The sequence below is a fragment of the Muscardinus avellanarius genome (assembly GCF_963383645.1).
Source record: "Muscardinus avellanarius genome assembly, chromosome: X".
NCBI classification, from domain to species: Eukaryota; Metazoa; Chordata; class Mammalia; order Rodentia; family Gliridae; genus Muscardinus; species Muscardinus avellanarius.
The window spans coordinates 7322019-7348231 of record NC_137792.1 but is presented as its reverse complement, the minus strand read 5'-3'; the positions used below and the strand labels follow the sequence as shown (position 1 = coordinate 7348231).

The window sequence follows — 26213 nt, the reverse complement described above, 5'->3', positions numbered from 1 at the left end:
GCAAGATACTAAATGGCCACTGAGTACAACGCAATAGTTACCCACTTTCTCTCCCCAAAGGATAGCCTTGAGCGACTATGACATACATGTCAGCAAACAACTTTCTTTCTTTCTTCTTTGGACTGTTTTAAGAATAGTCTGTGTAAGATCTTAAAAACAAGTGATAGAGGATCAAAGAAATAAATAGGTAAAAGGAAACAGATAGGAAGAAAAAGTAAAATATATAACCTTATTTTTCTGGTACCGGGATTGAACTCAGTAGCATTCAACCTCTGAGCTACATCCCACCAGCCCTATTTTATTTTTATTTTTTTTATTTTGAAACAGATTCTAAGTTGCTGAGGGCCTAAGTTGTTGAGGCTGGCCTTGAATCTAGAGATCCTCCTGTTTCAACCTTCCAAGTAGTGAAGTTAGAATTGTGCAACACTATGCCCAGCTCTAACTATTTTTTTTGGGTGCTGACAACTGAACCTAGGGATATTCTACCTCTGATCTATACCCCCAGCTCTATTTTTATTTTTTATTTGAAAACAGGGTCTCTTTACATTGCTGAAAGCACTGCTGAAATTGCTGAGGCTGGCTTTGAACCTGTGATCCTTCTCTCTCAGCTTCCCAAGTACTGGGATTACGGACATGCACCACCAAGCCTGGCTCAAATATAACTTTGATATAAGGACTTGGTATTAAAGTTCCTCAACCTTTATCCCTCAAACCAGTTCCCTTTTCAGGTCTGTCTCTCCCAAATTCCTAGGAAATTTGTAGATCCGAGAGTTAACTGAAAGAAACTATAACTGCCCTGTGCATTGTTAGCAAGACAGAAAGGATATCTTGAGATACCTATAATTTAGGGGACTCTTCAGCTTATCTATTGATTAGATAATGGAAACCTCAACCAGCCTGAGGACCCTAAGAATGACCAGACCACTAGACCACCAAAAACTGCCTGAAGACTACTGGACTGAGGTCATCCTCATATATCTCCTCCTGCCCACCCCTCACAAAAGATCTCTATAAAAGAAGAGCCCTAGCCGGGCGTTGTGGTGCACAGTTATAATTACAGCATTTGGGAGGCTGAGACAGGAAGATAACAGTTTGCGGACAGTCCTCAGCTATTACTCAGTGAGGCCCTTTGCAACTCATTGAGACCCTGTTTTAAAATAAAAAATAAGCTGGGCATGGTGGCGCACGCTTGTCATCCCAGCATTCAGGAGGCTGAGACTGGAGGATCACGGTTTGTGGACAGCCTCAGCTACTTAGCGAGGCCCTCCGCAACTTGTGAGACCCTGTTTCGAAATAAAGAATAAAAAATAGGGCAGGGGGTGTAGCTCGGAGGTTGAATGCCCCTGGGTTCCATTCTCAGACCCGCAAAAAAAAAAAAAGAATAAAAAATAGGTCTGGGAGTTTAGCTCAGAGGTAAAATGCCCCTGGGTTCCATCCCCAGTACCACAAAATAAATAAACAAACAAACAAACAAACAAATAAATAAATAAATAAATGAAGAAAGTCCTAAACCTCCAAAGGTGCCTCTATCACTTTTGAAATAGACTCCATTCTCTCCAGTATGTGTATTTCTCACTTTCCTAAGTAAATCTGCCTTTGTCTGTGATTGACACATGCTGAAATTCTTTTCCTTCAAGCAAACCAAGGACTCCCACTGCTCCTGAGTCGAAGAGTCAACCCTTTCTCCATGACACAGCTCAAAAGGGTTGTACAAATAAAAGGTGTTCCCTGGGGTATCTGTTGTTAGGGAAACATTTATTTATGATTACAAACACACCCACTTGCTATGGTACCACTGCTCCCCACATTCGTTACATATTACATAGGTCATCATTTGTTCATCTGGACTTGAATTCCGCACCCAACTTGGAAGGAAAAGCGCTCCTCTGGCGATTACCGTTACCTTGCAACTGTATTTCTCACAGCGTCTGCATTTTATTTTATTTGTCTCTGTGCCATCGATGGCTTGGGGAAGGCAATGTTCCTGGATACAAGACTCCGTGTAGGAAGCTCTTAACTGCTTCAGCTCTTTGTTTGCCATCTCCATGACGGTCATCCCAGCAAATTCTCTTGGCGACATGGTCCCAGAGAGCAAGTTGTGTTGCAAGTGAGAATTTCTGGGGTTCTTCAAATTGGCAACTTTGCTTCGGATACACGTTTTATACTTTTTGAGGTCTTTTGAATAAAGGGCAAAAACGTGCTCTTCAATCTCTCTTGCAAAATTTTGCCACAAGTCAGCTTTTGGCTGAACAGTGGGAGAACTAATTAAAGCTGTGTAAAGAAGCTCTATGCACTTGGTTCTCATGAGCACTGTGGGGTCCCGCGGCTCACTTGATATCCTGCCCGTGGACTTAGGGTCACTGTACCCGAAATATTCTTCTTTAGGTTCTGTTTGAATGGTGCTATTTTCGGGCACAACTGTTTCAATGGGGTTGGCAACATCTTGGGTTGGTGGCAGAGAATTAGAACTGCGGATGTCTGGGATCTCATTCTGTCTCGGGTCATGAGAAAGTCTTGCATTTTCTTCTTTATTATTCCCCAAAGGGGATGATTTAGAGCTATCCTCTGGTTTCAAGTGAGTATCTTTATAAAGAGTTCTCCATTTTGACAGCAAACATTTAGCTTTCTTTTTCAAAGCCACTGAGGGGCAGTTTTTGAGGACTCTGTACACAGCTCGAACCACATCTGTCTCCTGGAGGTCCTCCTTGGTCACAGAGATTGTTTCTAGCTCGGTAAGGTGCTTGCCAAGATCCTCAAAATTCCTTTTAGACATCAGTTGCTCAATAAGGGAAGCTCTGGCAGCTGTCTGTTTTTTCTCAGACATCTTTATAGCTGCAAAGAAAAAAAGAGGTTTCAGTTTTCTCAAGCTTGCTTTTGCTGGTATTAGCTCCTGGACAGTGAAATTGTGCTTTCTGCAAATAACCTAGATGATATCTACTTTTCTTTTTCTTTTTGCAGGACTGGAGACTGAACCTGGGGACATTCTACCTCTGCACCCCCAGCCTTATTTTTTATTCTTTATTTTGAAACAGGGTCTCACTAAGTTGCAGAGGGTCTCGCTAAGTAGCTGAGGCTGGCCACGAACCCCAATCCTCCTGTGCCACCACGCTTGGACTTTGTGTATTGTTTTCTAAAGCAGTAATGTAATATAAATATAAATGAGTGTAGCATTACACCCATTATAAAAAAGGAAGAGGAAGGGGTGAGGGGATGGGGTAGGAAGTATGGAAGGGCTAAATGAGTGATGTGTGCATGTATGCCTCTACCATCCTGTACTCCATTAAGATGTATGACTACAGTGTACCAATACAAATAAATAATAAAAAAGAAAAAAGAATCTGGATGTGGCAGTGCATGCCTATAAGTCCAGTACTTGGGAGGCTGAGACAGGAAGATTACAGGTTCAAGGACAGCCCCAGCAACTCAGAAAGACCCTTGGCAGCTTAGTGAGACCCTGTTTTAAATTACAAATAGGACTAGGAGCATAGCTCAGCAGTAGAGTAGCCCCAGGTTCAATCCCTAGTACCAAATATATACATATATTTGTAGAAATAAAATAAAGCAATCTGCAATGTGGAATGGTTTAGTTTCACAAATTTTATTCTAGCCAGGCATTGTAGCACACCCCTGTAATCCCAGTACCTGGGAGGCTGAGACAGGAAGACAGCAAGTTCTCGGCCAGCCTCAGAATAGTTAAAAGGGGAAAAAACGACATTGCAAAGAGTTTGGGCATAACATTAAAAGAAGTTTGTTGACAGGTCTGCTGTTAACTTTTCCCATGCCCAACTATACAAATAAGTCTCTTTCTAGATCAACATTAGTCAATTCATTTGGGTGGAATTTGATGATCACGTTGCAGAAGAAATCGTGCCCGTGTCAGCATCTATATGGTAATGCTGAGCAATGCTGGGCTATTTTTTCCTCATGAAATAACTTGCTGATTTTATAATCTTAAAAGGGTTACTTTGCTGAATAGATAAAAGAATAAGAAACAAAGCCAAAAGAGGGAGGCTAATGTCTCAGTCAATCTGACAGCCAGGATGGTGAGCAGCCAGATAGGTGCAGAGGGCCCAAAGTCAGCAGGTGGCATGGTGTGGCTATCTTGAGTCTTTTTTTTTTTTTGTGGGTCTGGGGATGGGACCCAGGGGCATTCGACCTCCGAGCTACAGCCCCTGCCCTATATTTTATTGTTTTTTTTGAAACCTCATCTCACTGATTTGCAGAGGGTCTCACTAAGAAGCTGAGGCTGTCCGTGAACCGTGAGCCTCAGGCCTCAGCCTCCTGAATGCTGGGATTACAAGGGTGCGCCACCACACCCGGCTCATCTGAGTCTTTTGAATGACAGGGTATGGATTCAGATGGTTTATGACTTTGGACTACCTGTTCCCTACAGAGTTTGGTTTTATATGAACTTTTCGCTGCTTAAAGTCTTGTAAGTGTAAGAAGTTAGTAGATGATGTATGAATATATCACTATGAATCCCACAATTATGTACAATTGTGTATGTGTATGTACTACTGGGGATTGAACCCAGGAGCATTCTACCTCTAAGCTACATCTTTAATCTTTTTTTAATTTTTACTTTTGAAACAGTAAATTCCTGAGAGTCTTGCTAAACTGCTGAGGCTGTCCTTGAACCTCAATCCTCCTGTCTTACCCTCCCAAGTAGAGAGGGCATGCACCAGCATGCCTGGCTCAATTCAGGATCTTAAAAGAATTTTCCTAATTATTGAGAACACTTAAAAATTATTTTTTCTTCTTTTATTTATTTATTTTTTGTGGTACCGGGGGTGGAACCCAGAGGCTTTCTACCTCCAGGCTATACTCCCAGACTTATTTTTTATATTTTATTTGGAAACCGGGTCTCACTAAGTTGCTTAGAGCCTCACTAAGTAGCTGAGGCTGGCTTCCAACCTGTGCGATCCTCCTGTCTCAGCCTCCCAAGTGCAGGGATTACAAGAGTGTGCCAACACGCCCGGCTATTTTTCCTGTTTTAAAATTCCACTTTTGCCGGGCGTGGTGGTGCATGCTTGTAATCCCCGCGCTTGGGAGGCAGAGACAGGAGGATCGCGCAGGTTCGAAGCCGGCTGCGCGCGCTGGCTTAGGAGACCCTGTTTCCAAATAAAAATGTAAAAATAGGTCTGGGAGTGTAGCCCGGAGGTAGAAGAGCTTTCAGGAACCCCAGTACCACCAAAAAAAAAAAAAAAAAATCCACTTTTAAAGACTGAAATCCCTAACAGAGGTCTTCCTAAACTCTAAACAAAGAACAGGCGGGACAGCACAGAAAAAAACAACACATACACACCCTCAATTGCTGAACATTTTTCTCAGGCTTGTCTGCTTCGGATCATGAGGAAGAGTTGTGTCACGATGATGATAAGGTTTCAAGCTGCTCGGTACACCTGAGCCCTGCCCCAGGTGTTGGAGATTTCCTTACAAGGAAGAAACATCCATCCTGCTTGTGTGCTCTGGACACTGCTAGTGAAGAAATCAGGAGGTATGCCAGGTGTCTACACAGGTGGCCTTTAAGAGACAGGCCTCGACTGCCCACCAGCTGAGCAATAGTTACTCAGGTCAGAATTTCTTAAGTGAGGGTCCGAGATTCTGAAGGGGAGTTTTTCCCCCTTCTTTCTCTCTCTGTTATATATAAAATGACTTCTAAAGAGTTCACTTAATGTTTGGAGCTGGTGTAATTGAGTCATGAGGGTTGTAATCCCAGAAGTGGATAACTCCATCCTAATAGATTTCCCTGGGTGGCACCTGGTAGGCCAGTAGGGTGTGGCTGGGGGAGGCGGTCTCTGGGGGTGTGGCTTTGGAGATTTTATATAGTCCCTCCTCCCCCTACTCTTTCTCTTGCTTCTGGCCGCCATGGTGTGAGGAGCACAGCCCAAATGTTCTTCCTCTCTCTGCTTCCTGTCGCCATGCCCTGAGATCCATGGTCTCTGGCCTCACATGGACTGAACTTGAAACCTTAAGCAAATAAATCTTTCTTTTAAGTTACATGATCAATCTTTTCGATTATAGCTGGAAGAATGCTAAGTGGACACCCCCCCCCCACACACACATTCATATTTTCTCTTTCTCTTTTGGTACTAGGGATTTAATCCAGGGGCATTCTACTTGCAAGCTTCACCCCCAGCCCTTCTTATTTTAAACAAGGTTTCACTATATTGCTGAAGCTGGCCTTTAATATGCCATCTTTAGGTCTCATCCTTCCGAGTACTGGGATTACAGATGTGTGCCACTACACCCAGGTCTGTAGGGGAATTTTAACTGCACCTTTAGGGTTTCCGTGGTATGAAAGCAGCTGTTTGTCTTTCCAGCAAAATGTTTAATTTACTCAGGTAAATCTACAGACATTAACACATTCATGTGTAAACAACCAAAGAACACTTTGCTCATTTCATATGTTCTTTTATTTGCCTTTCCTTCATAGTATTTATTAAAACTTTACATTGTGGTTAAAATATAAAAAACATAATACTTACGACTTTAAACTTTTTTAAAAAGCACTGAGGATTGAACTCAAGGGTGTTATGTCTCTGAGCTCTACCCCTAGCCCTTTTTATTTTTTATTTGAAATGGTCTCACTAAGTTGTCGAGGCTGGACTGCAACCTGCGGTCCTCCTGTCTCAGCCTCCCAAGTGCTGGGATTTCAAGTGTGTGCCACTGCATACAGCTCCACTTCAAAATTTTTAAAGTCTAAGTTCAGCAGTGTTGAGTACATTCACATAGTGCAGGCATCTCCAGAATTCTTTTCATCTTGGAAAACTGAAACACTGTGCATATTAAACAACTCATTTCCTGCCCTGGCAACCACCATTCTACTTTCTGTCTCTATGGAGTAGACTACTCTAGGTACCTCATATAATAGAATCATACACTGTCCTTTTGCATCTGGTTTATTTCACTTCACACAGGATCCTCAAGATTTATCCATAGTAGAGCATGTGTGAAAATTTCCTTTTTTAAGGCTAAATAGTATTCCATTATGTGTAAATGCCACATTTTGTTTATACATTTATCTGGTAGATACATGGCTTCCTTCCACCTTTTGACTATTGTGTATACACTACTATGAACAAAGGTATACATCTAGTTCTTTATGTCCCTGCTTTCAATTCTTTTTTGAGTATACAGATGTGAAATTGCTAGAGCATAGGTAATTCTATTTTTAGTTTTTTTTTAAAGAAACAACCTACACTGTTTTCCCATTATCCTTTGTGTGTGTGGTGTTGTGTGTTTGTGTGTGCATATATTACTGGGGATTAAATTCAGGGATGCTCTACTACTGAGCTATATCCCCAGGTCTTTTCATTTTTTTTATTTGAGACAAGGTCTGCCGGGCGTGGTGGCACACGCTTGTAATCCCTGTGCTTGGGAGGCTGAGACAGGAGGATTGCATAGGTTCGAAGCCAGCCTCAGCTACTGAGTGAGGCTTTCAGCAACTTAGTGAGACCCTGTTTCCAAATAAAATATAAAGTGGGTCGGAGAGTATAGCCCGGAGGTAGAAAGCCTCTGGGTTCCACCCCCAGTACCACCAAAAAAAAAAAAAAAAAAAAAAAAAAGAGACAAGGTCTCCTTGCCAAGGCTGGCCTCCAACTTGTGATCGATCCTCCTGCCTCAGCCTCTGGAGTCACTAGAATTATAGATGTGCACCACCAAGTCCAGCTTTCCTCCATATTTTTAGCAGCATTTAAGTCCTTTCTTTCTTCCTTCCTTCCTTCCTTCCTTCTTTTTTTGGTGGTACTGGGGGTGGAACCCAAGGGCTTTTCTACCTCCGGGCTATACCTCCAGACCTATTTTATACTTTATTTGGAAACAGAGTCTAAGTTGCTGAGAGCCTCACTAAGTAGCTGAGGCTGGCTTTGAACCTGTGTGATCCTCCTGTCTCAGCCTCCCAAGCATTAGGATTACAAGCGTGTGCCACCATGCCCGGCTCATTTTAGTCCTTTCAAACCTTCTACTATCCTTGTTGGATAATCACATAGACACAAAGAATTTATTGCCCTAAGAAGGTATAATGTGGAAGTGAATGGGACACAAAACTTCACAGATGCCTTGGAAAACAAAGTAAGATGAATGTACATTTTAATTCTACATAATTCACTCAAAAATATTCATCATATTGCTAGAATGTACTGGATGCTGAAGCCAGGTGTAATTGCACATACCTATAATACCTGTACTTGGGAGGCTGAGACGGGAGTATTGCAGGTTTGAAGCCAGCTTCAGCAACTTAGCAAGACTGTGTTTCAAAATAAAAAATAAAAAGGGCTGGGGGTGTAGTTCTGAGGCAGAATAACTCTAGGTTCAAGCCCCAGTAAAACACATGTGTGCCCGCGCGCGCGCGCGCGCACACACACACACACACACACACACACACACACGCACACTGTTGGATGCTGAGCCTAAAGAGATAGTCTCCGCCTTGAAAGAGCTGACAGCCTAGCCAAAGAAATACCGACAAGACACTGGTCAATTACAACACATGTGGTGCGTCCACATGGACACAGGCATCGCCGCTGAAAGAAATGCAGAGGATGGTGGATACCAAACCCTATTTGGGATGTCCATCATCTAGCCAGTTACAATTGCTTCTTTACTGCTTTTACTGTGATTTAAGGCCCTTTATTAGAGAAACCATCCTCTAGTATAGAAATCAAGCAGCTATCCCCTCATTTTCCTGCTTAGCCCTTCAGAGGTTCCCCACTGCTCTTAGGAAAGAGCCTAAACTCCTTGGCAAAGTGACGAAAAGTGCCCCTTCTGGGCTCCACCTTGACTACTTCCAACTACATATGAACACTGCCCATTTCAGAGCTCAGTGCCTTTGTTCCAACAGTTCCCTCAGCCTGGTCTCTCTTGCCACAGTTCTCAACCCTGGCTGTATATGAGAATCATCGAGGACAAATGAAAACCCATAACACAAAATTAGGGCCTCACCCCAGAAAGAATGTATCAGAGCCTCTGGGGGGTAAGGCCTGGATGTCTGTTCAGTTCTCCAGCGGATCCTGACTTAAATCACATACAGGCACAACTCCATTTCCCCTGGAGCTGCCACAAGACCTCCTCAATAGGCTGCCATGAGCCCCAGAGAGATGCTGTCCTACTCCTGGACTGAATGTAGAGAATTTGAATTTGGCTAGATAAGTCCTATTCAATCAGAAAACATTGAGAACACTGCTGTGTCCAACTCACCTGAGATCCTCCACAAATTACAACTGGTGACTGTTAACGCTCTAAGTGTCGTGATGCATACAGCCCCGTATTCACTCCCTCACTTACCTCTTAACAGCACAAGGCGATGTCCATTTACTGAGCAAGTCTCTGTGCCATACCCACTCGTGTCATCTCAGTCCGCATACGCTCCAGATACAAAGGCAGCTTATCTCCATCTTGCGAGACCCTGTTAAAAACATCAAATAATTGCACCGCGTGTTTTTCATGCTGTTTCTATTTAAAACAACTGTCTGCCTTCCCCACAAGACCCTAAGAATCACATCTGTTCTATTCACATGTGCACACCTGGAAAACACCTGGCCACAAATATTTTCGTTTGTCCAACAAGTGCCAGACATCCAGGATGCTGCCTCTCCTCTCTGCTCGTGAGTTTCATTTCTTTTCATCACCAATCAGCTTATGTGTACTCACTGCATCTCAGCACCCCTATCTTTCTCCCTCAGACACAGCCCATCTCAATTCTAGTTTAAAAAATCATTTAATAAGCCGGGTGTGGTGGTGCATGCTTGTAATCCCAGTAGTTGGGAGGCTGAGACAGGAGGATTGCAGTTTACGGACAGCCTCAGCTACTTAGTGAGGCCCTCTGCAACTTAGTGAGACCCGGTTTCAAAATAATAAAGAATAAAAAATAGGTCTGGGGGTATGGCTCAGAGGTAGAACGCCCCTGGGTTCCATCCCTAGTACCACACACATAAAAAAAGAAGGAATCGTTCAAGTTGGGCATGGTGGTGCATGCCTGTCATCTCAGTTCTTGGGAGGCCGAGACAGAAGGATCAGAGGTTGGAGGCCAGCCTCAGCAACTGAGTGAGACCTTCAGCAACTTGGCGAGACCCTGTTCCAAAACAATACTAAAAAGGGGCCGGGCATGGTGGCACACACCTGTAATCCCAGTACTGGGGAGGCTGAGACAGGCTGATCACAGGTTCGAGGTCAGCCTCAGCAAGTAGTGAGAATCTCATCAACCTAGTGAGACCCTGTTTCAAAATAAAAATAATACAGGTCTAGGGACATAGCTGGGAGGTAGAATGGCCGGTACCAAAAAAATTCCCTCCCATTTCCTATTTTGGAGGCTGAGACAGGAGTATAGAGGTTCATAGACACCCTCAGCTACTACTTAGTGAGGCCCTTCTTTGCAACTCAGTGAGACCGTTTCAAAATAAAGAATAAAAATAGGGCTGGGGCTGTAGCTCGGAGGGAAAATAGCCGTGGGTTCCATCTCCAGTGCTGCAAAAAAGAAAAGAAAAGAAAGAAAGAAAGAAAGAAAGAAAGAAAGAAGAAAAGAAGGTATTATTTCCAGAAGTGAGGGGTTTTGAACACGGTGACTAAGTTTGCCTCAGTTTCCTCATCTAAAAAAGGGGGAAATCCAATATCTGAGGATTAATAGAATTGAATGAGATAGTCTTTACTAGGTACTTAGAACTATGCCCGTCACACCATAAGCCTGTCAATTATACGTGTCTACAGTCAGTGAGGTAAAATTATCTACCATGACAGGAATTGTTCCACTGCAGAGGTCTGGCAAATGTTTTCTGTAAAAGGTTAGACAGTAAATATTTTAGGTTCTGCAGGCCATACACGCTGCATAGACTACTCTGCTGCTCTCGCTGCAGAAGAGTAGACACAGAAAATAAATAAATGAATGGTTCTAATAAAAACTTGTTTACAAAAATAGGCAGGCTGGCTTTGGCAGCAGCCCACAGTTTGCTGACTCTTTTCTGAGCTATGTTGTTCCATACAAAAATAATTCTAATGATAAATATATTTTAAGTGTTCGAATGGACATGTTCAAATGAAAATAGGTGAAGTCAATTATAATACATTTCTCTTTAACCTACTTTGTCTAAAATATTGTCTTTTCTTTCTTTTCAAAAAATTTGGTGAGAGAGAGATGGGACCAGGGATTTGCATGTGCTACCCCGGTGTCATAGCACTCAACTGCAATCCTAGCACCACCAATACTGTCTTTTCAACATATAAGTGACACAAACAAGGTATTTTAGTATTTTAGTTCTTTTAAATTTACTGTTTTACATTTTTACTAGTTAGTTCTGACTAGTCACATTTTAAGTGCTCAAGCCTTTGGGAAGAGCTACCTTTTGAACAGCACAGGTCTAGAACATATACTAATATGTATGTTTATATATATACCTATAGCTCTAGTTTTTTAATGCATATGTGTGTGTATGAGAATGTGTTTTTTACAGTGCCAGAAAGAGTAGGCCTTAAATATTTGTTGACTGCATGCAAAAGCTTGTAAATATTAACTAATATCACACAGGATAAGGTGCACCCGTCTGCGCTGTCTGCCTAAACCTTAAGTGCCAGATGATCATAGTTAAATTTTCCAGACGCGGGTAACAGATCAGCAGTAACTTAGATCTGTTTAGATCTTTTTCAGACCTAAAGAGAAAATGTAACTTTCTAGCCCAAACCCCCACACAACTCTGAAATAATGCCAAATATTGGCCTTATAGTTTCTGAACAGCCAGGAAACTCATGCTAAGGGATCTTTCCTGTATTAAGAAATCCTAGGAAAAGTGCAACAAAGGGAAGGAAAAGGGTCCGGGACAGAGGCCAGGTCTGGCAGAGTTCCGGTGGGTGGGGTTGAGCACCCAAGAAAAGCCTGCTGCTTTTCTGGGACTGATGACCCGGCGGCCGCCGGCACAGCAGCTGCGGCGGACCCGGAAGTCCTGCCCACCCGGACGAAAGCCGCTGACGGGGAGGGGTCCGTGAAAGAGGGCCTACCCGGCCCAGGGCGCACCGGAGAGCTTCCGCGAGCGTGCCGGCCTTCCACTGGAAATTAGGATTCCCCTTCCTTCAGTGCTGCACAGGCCCGGGTATTCCCGGGGGTGGTGGTGGTGGGGGCATACCGACAAACGCATGCGCATGCGCAGCGCATGCGCAGCTTCAGCGCCGTCAGCGCTTCCGTGTCTAGAGAGAACTTCCGGTTCCCAGGCCTAAATGACAGACACTCAGCCACTCCTAGCCCACGAACCCGAGAACGCGGGCGTGAGATCCTGGGCCTGCGGGCCGGGGAACTGGCGCCTGCGCAGAGCGACCCGCCGCTTTGGGGGCCGTCCCTCGGCAGTTTCCAGAAGGCGGGGCTGTGGCGCACCGCGACTTAAAGTGAAAGTAACCGGCCGGTGGCGGCCGCTTTGTTTTGTTTCCTTTTGTTATGGTTTGCAGTGCTGCGAATTAATTCCAGCGGCGCTTGACCACTGAGCTGCTTTCCCAGAACCCGTTGTATTTTTTATTTTGAGCTCGCCAAATTGCTCAGGCAGGCCTCCCGGCTCGCTGCGATTTAGCTGCTGTTTTTTGTTTTTTGTTTTTAAGCAGCGGTATTTGTTAACTGCTGTCCAGTATACTTTTTCTGTTTTCTGTCAAGAATCCCAAGATAGTGCTCAGTAGATGTTGATAAAACTGTAAACATAAATGTGGATAATCTGTTTAAGAGTAATCCAACACGTATTTATTGCACAGTTCTGTGTATCGATAATAGATTGTTTACTACTTAATAAAACTAGTAAACATTCATTAAGGAATCAGGTACATCTGTCCACTTTTTTATATACTGCGGATTGAACCTAGGGGCAGTCTAATTCCAAGCTAACTCCCAACTCTTTTTATTTCTTCTTACTTTAATGAATGAATCAATTTATTACTTGGTACTGGGAGAATTGAACTCAGGGACATTCTACCTCTGAGCTACGCCAGTAGCCCTACGCTATTTTATTTTGAAACAGGGTCTCATTAAGTTGCTGAGGCTTGCCTCCAACCTGTGATCTTCCTGCCTCAGCCTTCCAAGTATTGGGATCACAGGTGTGTATCACATTGCCCAGGTTATTAATTTTTTTAATTGAAACAGGGCCTCGCTAAGTTGCAGAGAGCCTCACTAAATTGCTGAGGTTGGCCTCGAACCTGCCATCCTCTGGTCTCAGATTCCCGAGTATTGGGATTACAGGTATGCATCATGATGCCCAGCTGCAGTGTTTTATTTTTTCTAAGTATTACAGCATGAGTCATTACAGAGGAGTTCTGTTTTTCTCACAGTCCATCACTGTGATAGAATACCCTTATGTGCTGTTAATGTTCTGTGGAATAATAATAATAATAAATTAATAATTAATAATTATTTAATAATTATTAATACAAAATTATTTGTATAATGATTATTAATGCAATGGTTATTGATATGATAATTAATATAATAATTATTAATATAATAATTATTATTATTATTATTTTGAGGTACAGGGATGGGACCCAGGGGCATTCTACCTCCAAGCTACACCCCAGCCCTAATTTTTATTCTTTTTTTTTTTTTTGCGGGTCAAGGGATGGAACCCAGGGGCATTCGACCTCCAAGCTACACCCCCTGCCCTATGTTTGATTCCTTATTTTGAAACCGGGTCTCACTGAGTTGCAGAGGGCCTCACTAAGTAGCTGAGGCTGTCCGCGAACCGTGATCCTCCTGTCTCAGCCTCCTGAAAGCTGGGATTACAAACGTGCGCCACCACGCCCGGCTTATTATTTATTTTGGAAACAGAGTCTCACTGAGTTGCAGAGGGCCTCACTAAGTAGCTGAGGCTGTGGGAGAACCGTGATCCTCCTGTGTCAGCCTCCCAAATGCCGGGCTGTGTAATTATTTATGTTCCACGGGGAACGCCAAGGTCCAGTTGTAAGTGCTCAACCAACTCAGCTGGTAGTGGCTGCTTTTCTCTTTCTCTCCAACCTTTGAACTATCACAGGGATACAATTATTGCTATTGTAAACTTCAGTGTATTTTGCACTTAAGGATTATATTTCTTAAAGAAAAAATATACCATGACACGTGTTAAACTGTGGTAAGGAATACTTTATTCGGGACTATAACCATAGATGTAGGCACCACTTTAACAGGGGCCTTATGCTCTAAATACGGCATAGACAAGAAAGGATTTATACCAGAAGAATAGGGTTGGGGCTGTGTATGGAAACCTACCTAGAGGAAAAATCAGGAGTAAGGGAGCTTCTGGCTAAACAGACCTAATAGCATGCTTGCTGAACAGGGTCAGACTACCTGGGAGTGAAGGGGAATGAAGAACTTGATCAGATATTGAGAGTCTGGCTAAGCTGTTTTAACAGAGTTCTTTGCTAAAACTGGGTCTTACAAGGAAATCCATAAACAAGCCAAGGAGAAGTTTCTTCAGGAATCGGACTGAATTTTGGCTAACAAAGAATCTTTGTCAGTCTTTAGTGCTGCCGATCAAAAGAAAAACACACGCAGGGGTGGGGCAAATATGAGAAACAAAAGATAACTTAAATATAGCAGAGTTTATGTGAACAAAGAACAAAATCACGAATTGGGCAGTGCTTTGAACCAAAAAAGGCTCAGAGAAATGCAGGGGCAGTATCTATAGACAGCTCCAGAGGCTGTCTTTATAAACAGAGAAGGGAAGTACAGTACTGTACAGACACGGGTTGCTGGTTACAGCTCCAGATTTGCCTTATTTGGACATGGTCTGATCACACAGTGGCCTGTGATTGCCTGCAGCTTGGCTGCTTGTGACTGGCTCAGACTTGGCAATTTATTATACATGTTTTAGATTAAGTTTTCAGTTTGTTTATATACTAGATTAGGTTGCAGTTCATTGTGCAGGAATTCAAAGTACAGAGAGAGACTCAAGCCAGGAGCCTCTTGCTTATTTAACTTAACGTGCCTTAATGGTACTTTTGTTCGTTCTCCATTTTATTTTATTTTTTTGGCTTCATTCTCTTGACCTCCTATGGAAATAGCCAGTTAAAAAAACTGGCGCATTAGCCTGGTGTACTGTTGCACACCTGTAATATCAGTACTTGGGAGGTTGACAGAAGCATCACAGGGTCAAAGATAGCCTCAGCAATTTAGCAAGACCATTAGCAACATAGTGAGACCTATTTCCAAATAAAATGAAAGAGGTAGAGCTTGGAGGTAGAATGCTCCTGGGTTCAATTCCCAGTAAGGAGAAGAGAGCACAGCAGGTGTCCAGAATAACAATCCCTGGGTTTGTTTATTTATTTACTTATATTGCTGGAGATTGAACCCAGGGGCATTCTGCCTCTGAGCTACACCCCAGACTCTAATTTAATAATATTGTAAATTTTGAAACAGAGTCTCACTAGTTGCTAGTGCAGAGGGCTTTGCTGCAATCCTGCCATCCTCCTGTCTCAGCTTCCCAAGTACTAGGATTACAGGCGTGCACCACCATGCCCTGCCCCAACCTCTGGTTTTACAGTGACTTATTAGAAACAATTCCTTTTGCAATCAGACTTGTAATATTCAATTCTTAAAATATAAATTATTATTTTTTTTTTTTGCGGGTCTGGGGATGGAACCCAGGGGCATTTGACCTCCGAGCTACACCCCCTGCCCTATTTTTTATTCTTTATTTTGAAACCGGTTCTCACTGAGTTGCAGAGGGCCTCACTAAGTAGCTGGGGCTGTCCACAAATCGCAATCCTCCAGGTCTCGGCTTCCCAAATGCTTTGATTACAAGCATGCGCCACCACGCCTGGCTAAAATATCAATTATTTATTGGAACAACTGAACTGGGCTGAGGGTACAGCTTCGTGGTAGAGTGCTCATGTAGTTATGTGAAAAGGCCCTGGGTTCCATTCCCCACACTGAAAAGAAAACCCCAAACAACAACAGAAAAAGATAATCCTGATTGTACTCAAAATAGTGAAGGCTCAGCCTTGAAGGGGTTAATTTAGAAACTAGAAGTTACTTCAGAAGCCATCAGTACAGCCTTGAGGAACAAAACAATAAAGTTCTCATAAGCAGCTAGGCATGGTGGCAGGCACCTGTAATCCCAATACTTGGGAGGCTGAGATGGGGGGGATCACAGATTTAAGTTCAGTCTCAGTAATTTAGCAAAACATTCAGCAACTTACTGAAACCCTTTTTCAAAATAAAAATTAAGAGATAGACATGGTGGCACGCACCTGTAATCCCAGTACTTGGGAGGCTGAGACAGGAGGATCGCAGGTTCACAGGCAGTCTCGGCTACTTAGTGAAGCCCTTTGCAACTTATTGAGATATCGGTTTAAAATAAAGAATAAAAAATAGGGTTGGGGTGTATCTCAGAGGTAGAATGCCCCTGGGTTCCATCCTCAGTACCACACAAAAAATAAATTAGGGCTGGGGGTGTAGCTCGGAGGTAGAATGTCCCTGGGTTCAATTCCTAGTGCAAGAAAGAAAGAAAGAAAGAAAGAAAAGCAAAAGTGACCCAGGCTTTCCTTTGGTGAAGGAAAAAACATCATGTCACCTAAGAGGCCACTACAGTTGCCACATGTGGCTCTTTACAACATCTAGATAAAATTTAAAACTCACCTGGGAAAAGCTGGGCGTGGTGGCGCACGCTTGTAATCCCAGCATTCGGGAGGCTGAGACCGGAGGATCGCGGTTCGCAGACAGCCTCAGCTACTTAGTGAGGCCCTCTGCAACTCAGTGAGACTCGGTTTCAAAATAAAAAATAAAAAATATGGCAGGGGGTGTAGCTTAGAGGTCAAATGCCCCTGGGTTCCACCCCCAGACCCACAAAAATAAATAAAATAAAATTAAAAATACTCACCTGGGCATGGTGCCACATGCTGTAATCCTAGTATTTGGGAGGTTGAGAGAGGAGGAGCGCTGGTTCAAGGACAGCCTTAGCAATTTAGTGAGGTCCTCAGGACCTTAGACCCAGTTAAAAACAAAATATGAAAATAGAATTCAGTGTAGCCAGAGGCAAAACACGCCTGGGTTCAATCCTGAGTCAGTATGTCTTTCTGTCTGTCTCTTTCTCTCTCTCTCTCTCTCTCTCTCTCTCTCCCCTCTCTCTCTCTCTCTCACAACACACAAAATTGAAAATTATTTCCTCAGTTGCACTAGCTAAATGTCCAGTTCTTAGTAGCCACCAGTGGCTAGTGTGTACCATTTTTTTTTTAGCACAGATAGAGAACATGTCCACTGCAGCAGACGGTTCTGTTAAACAGCATTGTCTGAGTTCATCTGGAGGGAATTTATACGAGAGCTGGCAATAGATACTAAAAAGGTTGCTGAGAAGTTCATCCTTTTGGGCAATTTTCAGTAGACTATAAATGTGCTCACTTCTGTGATAATTTATCATAAATAATTTTCAGGCCTTTTTATTGGTGCAGTGTAGTTCAGGCCTTTGTTTTAAAATGATCTTTCAATTGGTTTTGATCTCTGGAATTCTTTTTGATAAATTTCCTTTAGTGCAGCAGAAACCTCTTTTCCGTTCTTATGAAGTCTGTGAGTGGCAGTATTGATATTTTGAGCTCACTTAGCCCTTTCCTGCAAATTCCCAAGGAACAGATGCAAAATCCTTTATGACTCCTCTCCAGCAGCTAATGTTACATTTTACTCAGGCAGTACTTAGAGATGTTTTTCATGGAATGAGGTCAGAGAAACTGTGTATTTCTGTGCCAACTGATTAAAGACCAGGACCAGACACAGGGCTTAACTGAGAATGTGTGTGCAGGTCAAATAACGTAATAGGACAATAATGAACAGTTCCAGCCAGGCATGGTGGTGCACGCTTGTAATCCCAGTCCTTGCGGGGCTGAAACAGGAGGATCTGAGTTTGCGGTCAGCCTCAGCTCCTTAGTGAGGCCCTCCGAAACTTAGTTAGAAACCTGGTTTCAAAATAATAAATAAAAAATTCAGGCTGGGGGTGTAGCTCAGAGGTAGAATGCCCTTGGGTTCAATCCCCAGCACCACACAAAAAACGAATAGTTCTTTTCAAGTTTTAGGAGTTAAAGAATGTCAAGAAACTTTAAAAAAGGCTAGGGAGTACAAAATCAGAAACCTAGCCAGGCATGGTGGTGCACACTTGTAATCCCAGCATTTGGGAGGCTGAGACCAGAGGATCGCAGTTAGCAGACAGCCTCCGTTACTTAGGCCCTTTGCAACTCAGTGAGACCCTGTTTCAAAATAAAGAATAAAAAGTAGGACTGGGGGTATAGCTCGGAAGTGGAATGCCCCTGGGTTCCATCCCAGTACCACAAAACAAATAAGTAAATAAAAAAAATAAAATCAGAAACCTTGTTTAAGTTCAGTAACATACTTAATGCGGGTAAAATGACTGAGAGGTGCTGAACATCCCCAGAGAAAAGCTGCTGGGTCAGAATTGATTAAACCAGAAATGGGGGAAGTAAGCATATTCTAAGTACCTGGGGGTGCATTAAAAATATATCAGCCTGCCTTTCTTCAAGCTGGGCAGAAGAGAAGTAGGTGGGAGGAGACTGTGACTCTGTCTTAAAGAAACATCGCCCCCCACTCCGAGATCAAAGATTCTTCACTTTTTTCTCCTCTTTCTCTCTCTCCCCTCTCCCCTCTCCCCTCCCCCCTCTCTCTCCTCTCTCCTCTCTCCTCTCTCCTCTCTCCTCTCTCCTCTCTCCTCTCTCCTCTCTCCTCTCTTATGTTTTGTGGCATTGGTGATTGAGTCCAGGGATGTTATACCTACCTTTTAGCTACTCCTCCAACTTTTCTTCTTTTTTATTATGATACCGGGTCTCACTAAGTTGCTGAGGCTGGCTTTGAATTTATGATCCTCTTGTCTCAGTCTCCCAAGTACTAGAACTACAGGCATGTACCAACACACCCAGCTAGATCTTTCATTTTTTAAAAAACTTCATTCATTAGTATAACCTTTTAAATGTAATTGTCTTAGATGTTTGACTTGTGATTTAATTCTCTTTATGGAGGAATAACTTTAATACAGTAAAATGTACAAATCTTTTTTTTCTTGTTGGTATTGGGGATTGAACCCAGGGGTATGCTACCTCAGAGAGGCATACCCCCAGGCCTACCTTCTATTTTTATTTATTTTAAAACAGGATATCACTGAGTTGCTCAGTCTGGCTTTGGACCAGAAATCCTCCTGTCTCAGCCTCTTAAGTACTTGGATTACTTGTTTGGCTTCTAGCATTTCACATTGTGCCCAGCTTTGGAGTCTCATATGAAACTACAAGTCAGGAAAGTTCCAATTAACATTCTCTTCCATGTCCCTTTTTCTCCTTTGCTATACTTATTTTGGTTTGGATATAGAATGTCCTCTGAAGAGCTCATGTATTAATGTTCAGAGGTGAAATGATTGAATCATGAGGGTTCTAATTTCATCCGCAGATGAATCCACTGTAATGTATTTGTTAGAGGGTAACCTAGGCAGGTTGGGTAAAGCCGGAGGAGGTGGGTCACTGAGGGTGTGACCTTAGGGATTTTGCATGTGTCCAATAACTTACTCCACTTGCTCTCTCACTTGATTCTGGCTTCTGTGATATAAGAGCAGAACATTTGCACTCTCTCTTCCTGCTCCCTGAACCATGTGCTGAGTGCCACAGACTTCATCCATCCTCATGGCCTGAACCCTTGAAATCTCCAGAACCAAACTCAAATAAACCTTTCTTCCTCTAAGTTGTTGTCGCCAAGTATTTTGGGTCATAGCAGTTGGAATGCTGATAGAAACAGCAGTATATGTCCATTTTTCTCATTTCTCTGAATGCGAGTTATTCTACCACAAATTTCTGGCAACTGAGTTAGCAGAGAAATGTTGAAGTAAGTCTGGTTTCAATCACTCCTTGGTGTAGATCGTAAGATGAACATTCAGGGGTAATGCAACATTATTTTTACTATTTTATCACTAGAGCGTCTTCAGAAACCATTTCAATCCAAAATCTATAGCAAAAGTACAAAAAGAAATGAGACACAGAAAAGGCAACTCTGCTCAGTGACCTCCATCTGCCTAATCAGTTGCCTTTCCTATCGCTATTAAGAAATCTGAGTTGAGGCCACCATCTGGGGCTTAGTTCCGTCGCCATGGCTCATTTCCAGGAGGAGTGCAGACGGCCAGTAATCCTGACATGTAGGCTGCCCCATGGAATCCCTCGCTTCATTTTGATTCTTGGGCTTTTCTTTTAGAGGGAGCTGGTTTTGCAACAGCAGTTCATCAGCATAGTAAGAAATAAGTGTTGAGCCATGAAGTCTGCACTCCTTCCTTATCTTCTGTTTTTGTACCGCGTAGCCTCATGGCTCTTTCCCACAACCTGACACTGTATGCACCGTCCACAGCCCTCTTTTCATGCTATGACCTGGGAATGATTCCCGGAAGGCCCCTTCATCAAAAATGACAATATAAAGGATAGCTGTGTTCTCTTTCAAGGCTTCAGTGGGAGACACATTTGGCCAGAAGCGTACTGAGGTGATTTATGATGTCTAAGAGGAGCCCTTCCCATTTGAGCTTCATTTTTCCCATAACAACTGAACACAAGAGAGTTTCTGCATCATTTGGCTTATATAATAGTGTTTATATTAGTATTAGTGTTTATATTAATTTCAAACCTGACTCAAAGGTCACTAGGTCTCTAGTTGCTGAAATGAATGAAGTTGTGAAGAAAGTAAATCATTTAGACTGGTATGCTGGCTGGGATAATTAAGTGTACTGAAGTCCTAGCTTTTGCATGATAGGATCTATGTGGTGGAGTGTGGTGGGGTTGAGGGACCCAGCTTTCAGCTCAATTTTTTTTTTTTGCGGTACCAGGTTTGTAACCCAATAATTACTTTTTAAATAACCCAGGGGAATTCTATCTCCAAGCTATACCCCAAGCCCTATTTATTTATTTTTTTGGTGGTACTGGGGGTGGAACCCAGATGCTCTCTACCTCTGGGCTATCCTCCCAGACCTATTTTATACTTTATCTGGAAACAGGGTCTCACTAAGTTGCTGAGAGCCTCACTAAGTGGCTGAGGGTGGCTTCGAACTTACGCAATCCTCTTGTCTCAGCCTCCCAAGTGCGGGGATTACAAGTGTGTGCCACCACGCCAGGCTCCCAGCCCTATTTTTATTCTTTATTTTGAAACAGAGTTTCACTGAGTTGCACAGTGCCTCACTAAGTAGAAGCTGAGGCTGTCTTCACTAAGTAGTAGCTGAGGCTGTCTGCTAACCACAATCCTCCTGTCTCAGCCTCTCAAATGCTGGGATTACAAGCGTGCACCATCACGCCCGGCTTTCAGATCACTTTTTGCAAAACCACTACCTGTTTGCAAAGCCAGGTACCTGTTCGGCCCTAGGGAGGGGCAGCCTCATGACTCCAACTGGTGCTGATGGTACACTCCTCCCTGGAATCTGAGCGATGTAAATATGTGGAGATATCATCCAGGCAATGGTAATGGGCTTATCACATCATTCCTTCAATGGCTGCTTGTGTATCGTCCTGCCTTTAGCCTTTCAGCCCATTCCCAAGGCTGGTTTTTGGGTCTTTGCATCCACCTGTATTTCCATATTATCTTCCATTTGCTGTAAGCTAACCAGAATCTGTCTCTATCGCTTGCTACCAACACCAGCACAGCCTTCTTGTTGTTTTGTTTTGGGTACTGGGGATTGGACCCAGGAACACTCTACCTCTGAATTACACTTTAGGACTTAATTTTTTTCTTTCTTTCTTGTATTTGTTGGTACTGGAAATTGAATCCAGGGGCATTCTAACTCTGAGCGTGTTACACCCCCAGCCCTATTTTATTATTACTTTTTAAAATTTGAAACAGGGTCTCTTTAGGATAATGAGAGTCTCACTACTTGTTGAAGCTGTCCTTCAATCTGTGATTCTCCTGTCTCAGCCTCCCAACTACTGGGTTTACAGGCATGCGCTACCACATCCGGCTTTTATTTTTTTATTTCAAAACAGGGCCTTGCTATGTTGCTGAGGCTGGCTTCAGATTTGCAATCCTCCCAATTACTGGCGTTATAGGCATACACAATCGCACTCTGCTGTGAGTGGTTTTAATGTGGCCCTGGGGTTTGAAGGAAGTCAGATGAGAATCCCTGATATTACCATGGTCCTGAAATTTTCATCTTCCTTGTTCCTTTGGATTATGGCATTGAAAAATGCTCCCAGAAATTTTACTTAGGAAATATTATACTGAAAGCTCTATGTTCCCTATGCCTGAATTCTCTTGTAAGAATAATCTCTCTTCACTTACCAGAGGCCAACCAAATGAGATCCGTAGGAATATGATGTCAACGTTGATTGGGGTCATTAGGGGGGAATGAAATTCTGCAACATTGGATCCTTCAAGGTATCAAGGGTGAGTGAATTACAACTTGAAGTCTTGAGGTACTCAGAGAGGGGCATAAGTTCACAAGACACCCGGGGCAAGTAGAATTGGAGGGAAGATGGAGAAGGAGGCAGGAAAGACAACTTTGCAGTTTCCTTGGTGACAGTCACGCACATGCGCAGAAATTGCCACAAGGGGGTGCTGCTGACCAGCACTTTGACAGAGGAGTTAGGCTAAAGACCTCTGCCTGTGGAAAGCACATTCTGCTCCTGCAGGAGAGCAGTGTGGCTGCAGTTTAGATTCATTTTAGGAGGAAAAAGACTTAAAAAGAGTAACAGAGTAAGAAGGAAGATGTAAGGCTGGGCATGGTGGCATACGCTTGTAATCCTAGTACTTGGGCGGCTGAGACAGAATGATTGCAGTTTCACCGCCAACCTCAGCTACTTTTGAGGCCCTATGCAACTCAGTGATACCCTGTTTCAAAATAAAGAATAAAACCGGGTGTGGTGGCACACACTTGTAATCCCAGTGCTTGGGAGACTGAGACAGGAGGATCGTGCTGGTTCGAAGCCAGCCTCAGCTACTGAGTGAGGCTCTCAGCAACTTAGTGAGACCCTGTTTCCAAATAACGTATAAAATAGGTCTAGGAGTATAGCCCAGAGGTAGAAAAGCCCCTGGGATCCACCCCCAGTACCACCAAAAAAAGACAGAAATAATAAAAAATGGGCCTGGAGTTGTGGCTTGGAGGTAGAATACTCCTGAGTTCAACCCTCAGTAATACAAAAAGAAAGAAAGAAGGAAGGAAAGAAGTAGAAACCTTTTTGTGTGTGCTACTGGGGATTGAACCCAGAGGAGCTCTACTTCCCAGCTACATCTCCAGACCATTAGTTAATTAGTTAATTATTTTTTGTGATACCAGGGATTCAACCCAGGGGTGTTCTACCTCCGAGCTACACCCCCAGCCCTATTTTTTTATTCTGTATTTTGAAACAGGGTCTCACTAAGGTGCTGAGGGCCTCACTAAGTAGTGGAGACAGGCTGTGAACCTGTGATCCTCCTGTCTCAGCCTCCCAAGTACTGGGATCACAAGCATGTGCTACCATGCCCAGTCCTAGTTTATTTTTTAAAACAGGGTCTCACTAAGTTGTTGAGGGACTTACTTAGTTGCTGAGGCTGTCCTTGAACCTGCAATCCTTTTGTCTCATTCTTACAAGTACTAGGGTCACAGGTGTGCAACACCATGTCTGGCTTATTTTTTGTACTTTGATTACTTTGATTGGTGCTTTTTTTTGGTGGTACTGGGGTTCCTGGAAACCCTTCTATCTCTGGGCTACACTCCGAGACCTATTTTATATTTTATTTGGAAACAGGTTCTCTTAAGCCAGCAAGGTGGCTTTGAACCTGCGCGATTCTCCTGTCTCCACCTCCCAACCGTGGGGATTACAAACATGTGCCACCACACCCGGCTATAGGTGCATTTTAATTGCACATCATGGTGAGGTTCAAAATGGTACAAACATATATGCACAGAGTACTTGGTATGTTTCCTCCAGATACTTTGAAATAAATTCCTATTTAAGTATAACATATATACAGAAAAGCCAGTGCAAAAATTATAAGTGTACCACGCAATAACTTTGTGTGTATGTGTGTGTGTGTGTGTGTGTGTGTGTGTGTGTGTGTGTGTTTGCGCTACTAGGGATTGAACCCAAGGGCATTTTACTTCTGAACTATATCCCCAGGCCTATTTTGTTTTACTATGGTGCTGGGGATTGAGGTCAGAGACATTATACCTCCAAGCTACACCTGTAGTCCAATTTTATTCATTTGGAAACAGAGTCTTACTAGTTTCTGAGAGCCTTGTTAATTTGCTGAATCTGGCTTTGAACCTGCAATCCTCTTGTTTCAACTTTGCAAGTACTGGGATTACAAGCGTGTACCACTACATCCATCTTCCCCAGCCCAATTTTACTTTTAATTTTGAAGCAGGGGCTTTCTAAGTTGCTGAGGCTGGCCTTGTACCTGTGACCCTCCTGTCTCAGCATTCCAAATACTGGGACTACAGAAGTGCACCACCACACTTGGCATATTCCCATTTCCTCGTAACATTTTGTTGAATGTATATACCACTCCACTGAATTTATTTACCCACTCTACTCACAATGGACATTATAGATATGTGGATTGTTTCATAGGTACTATTACAAACAGTGCTAGTATCCATTTCTGTTGGGTATATATCTCGCCGTGGATCTGGGTTGGTGATACAGTTTTGGCTAGTAAATGATGCATAATCACAAATGACAATACCAACACTCTCCTGTGCTTTTTGCACCTGAAAAGACAAATCCAAGTGTGTTTTGAGCAACTTTGTACATGAAATAAATGTATAGACTTTCAAAGACTATAGAGAAGAAAAGGTTAGCTCTTGACTACGTGTGTGTTTGTGTGTGTGTGTGTGTGTGTGTGTGTGTGTGTGTGTGTGTGTTTCTGGGGATTGAAGCCAGGGGAATTCTATCTGTGGGTTATACCCCCAGCCCTTTTTATTTTTATTTGGAAACAGGGTCTTGCTATTTTGCTGAGGCTGGTCTCAAACCTGCAATTCTCCTGTGTCAGCCTCCCAAGCACTGGGATTACAGGTGTGCCACCATGCCCAGCCTTGCCTAATTACACTTAATTCAGGACTCTTCTTGTTATAGAAAGTAGCCATAGATTTTGGGGGAGGGGAACTGTAACAATTAAATTAATAAAGCAACAACCTGGAAATGGAAAAAATGCTCATGATGTTCTGAAACTGATTAAAGGTATACAGAGTATATATATATATATTTTTTTAAATTTGAAAACATAAAGATCTCAGCCGGGCATGGTGGCACATGCTTGTCATCCCAGTACTTAGGAGGCTGAGACAGGAAGATCATGGGTTTGTGGCCAGCCTCAGCTGCTTAGTGAGACCTTCTGCATCTTAGTGAGAGCCTATTTCAAAATAAAGAATAAAAATAGGGGGTGTAGTTTGGAGGTAGAATGTCCCCAGGTTCAATCCCCAGTATATCCCCCTCAAAAACAAGAGGAAAAAAGAATTACAAAATGGGTATACATAACCATTCCCATCCTCCACATAATAAAAGAAGCCTTATTTGTGCCCAACTGCAAAACTCCCAGAGTCCATGATACCTGACTGTTCCTTGACTGAAAGAAGCTGCCCCTGCACGATGCCAGGACACTTTGAATGGAGACAGAACACAGCTATCTGGCATCTGCGATCATGGTCTGACTGAAGGCAGGAGAAACACGGTTGAATTCATTTCTGTTGGCACTTGTTAGATGCTGACCCAGTCTAAGCCTGTGAGGGCCTCCAAGTTGTCAAGGAAATTTTTCCAAACCTCACTTAAACAAGTGTACTGAGATCAATTCACCAGCCTTCAATAAAAGCCAGATCAAAAAATAGAAACACATGTCAAGCCACTAACCACACCCCTTATTTCTTCTCGGGGGGGGAGAAAATAAAACCCAGCGCTTTGGACTGCCAGTCTGATGGCATTCCATCTTCCACAAGAACTGCATTTATTCCAAAGGTTGCGAAATAGTCATTATCTAATTCACCCTGTCAGGCTTCCCAAACCCTTGTAATGTTCTGAAAAGCAGGAGTGTTTGATAAGAAACAAATAACCATGTTTGGCGCAGAGTATCAATAATATTATGTTCCCAAATTCTGATAGTACTCCCTCAAAATGTGGAATGATTTTGCTCCTTGTTTATTTTGCAGAAATAAAATCACCAAACTGCTACCTTATGGTTTCAATTGCAGGAGAATTTAAATAGAAGTCCTGAAAGGATAAGTTCTAGAAAGTACTAGTTCCCTTTACTCACTTAAGTGAGCTGACCCTTTGGCAAGGGT

General features: G+C 43.0%; 1 protein-coding gene across 1 annotated transcript; it reads right to left on the bottom strand.

Moving 5' to 3' along the window:
- Positions 1–1765: 1765 nt before the first annotated feature.
- Positions 1766–2824, bottom strand: TCEANC (transcription elongation factor A N-terminal and central domain containing; the record flags this gene model as incomplete). Its single annotated transcript, XM_080719106.1, has 1 exon — positions 1766–2824. One exon carries the CDS (start codon positions 2822–2824, stop codon positions 1766–1768), a length of 1059 nt encoding a protein of 352 aa, XP_080575232.1.
- Between the last annotated feature and the right edge of the window lie 23389 nt (positions 2825–26213).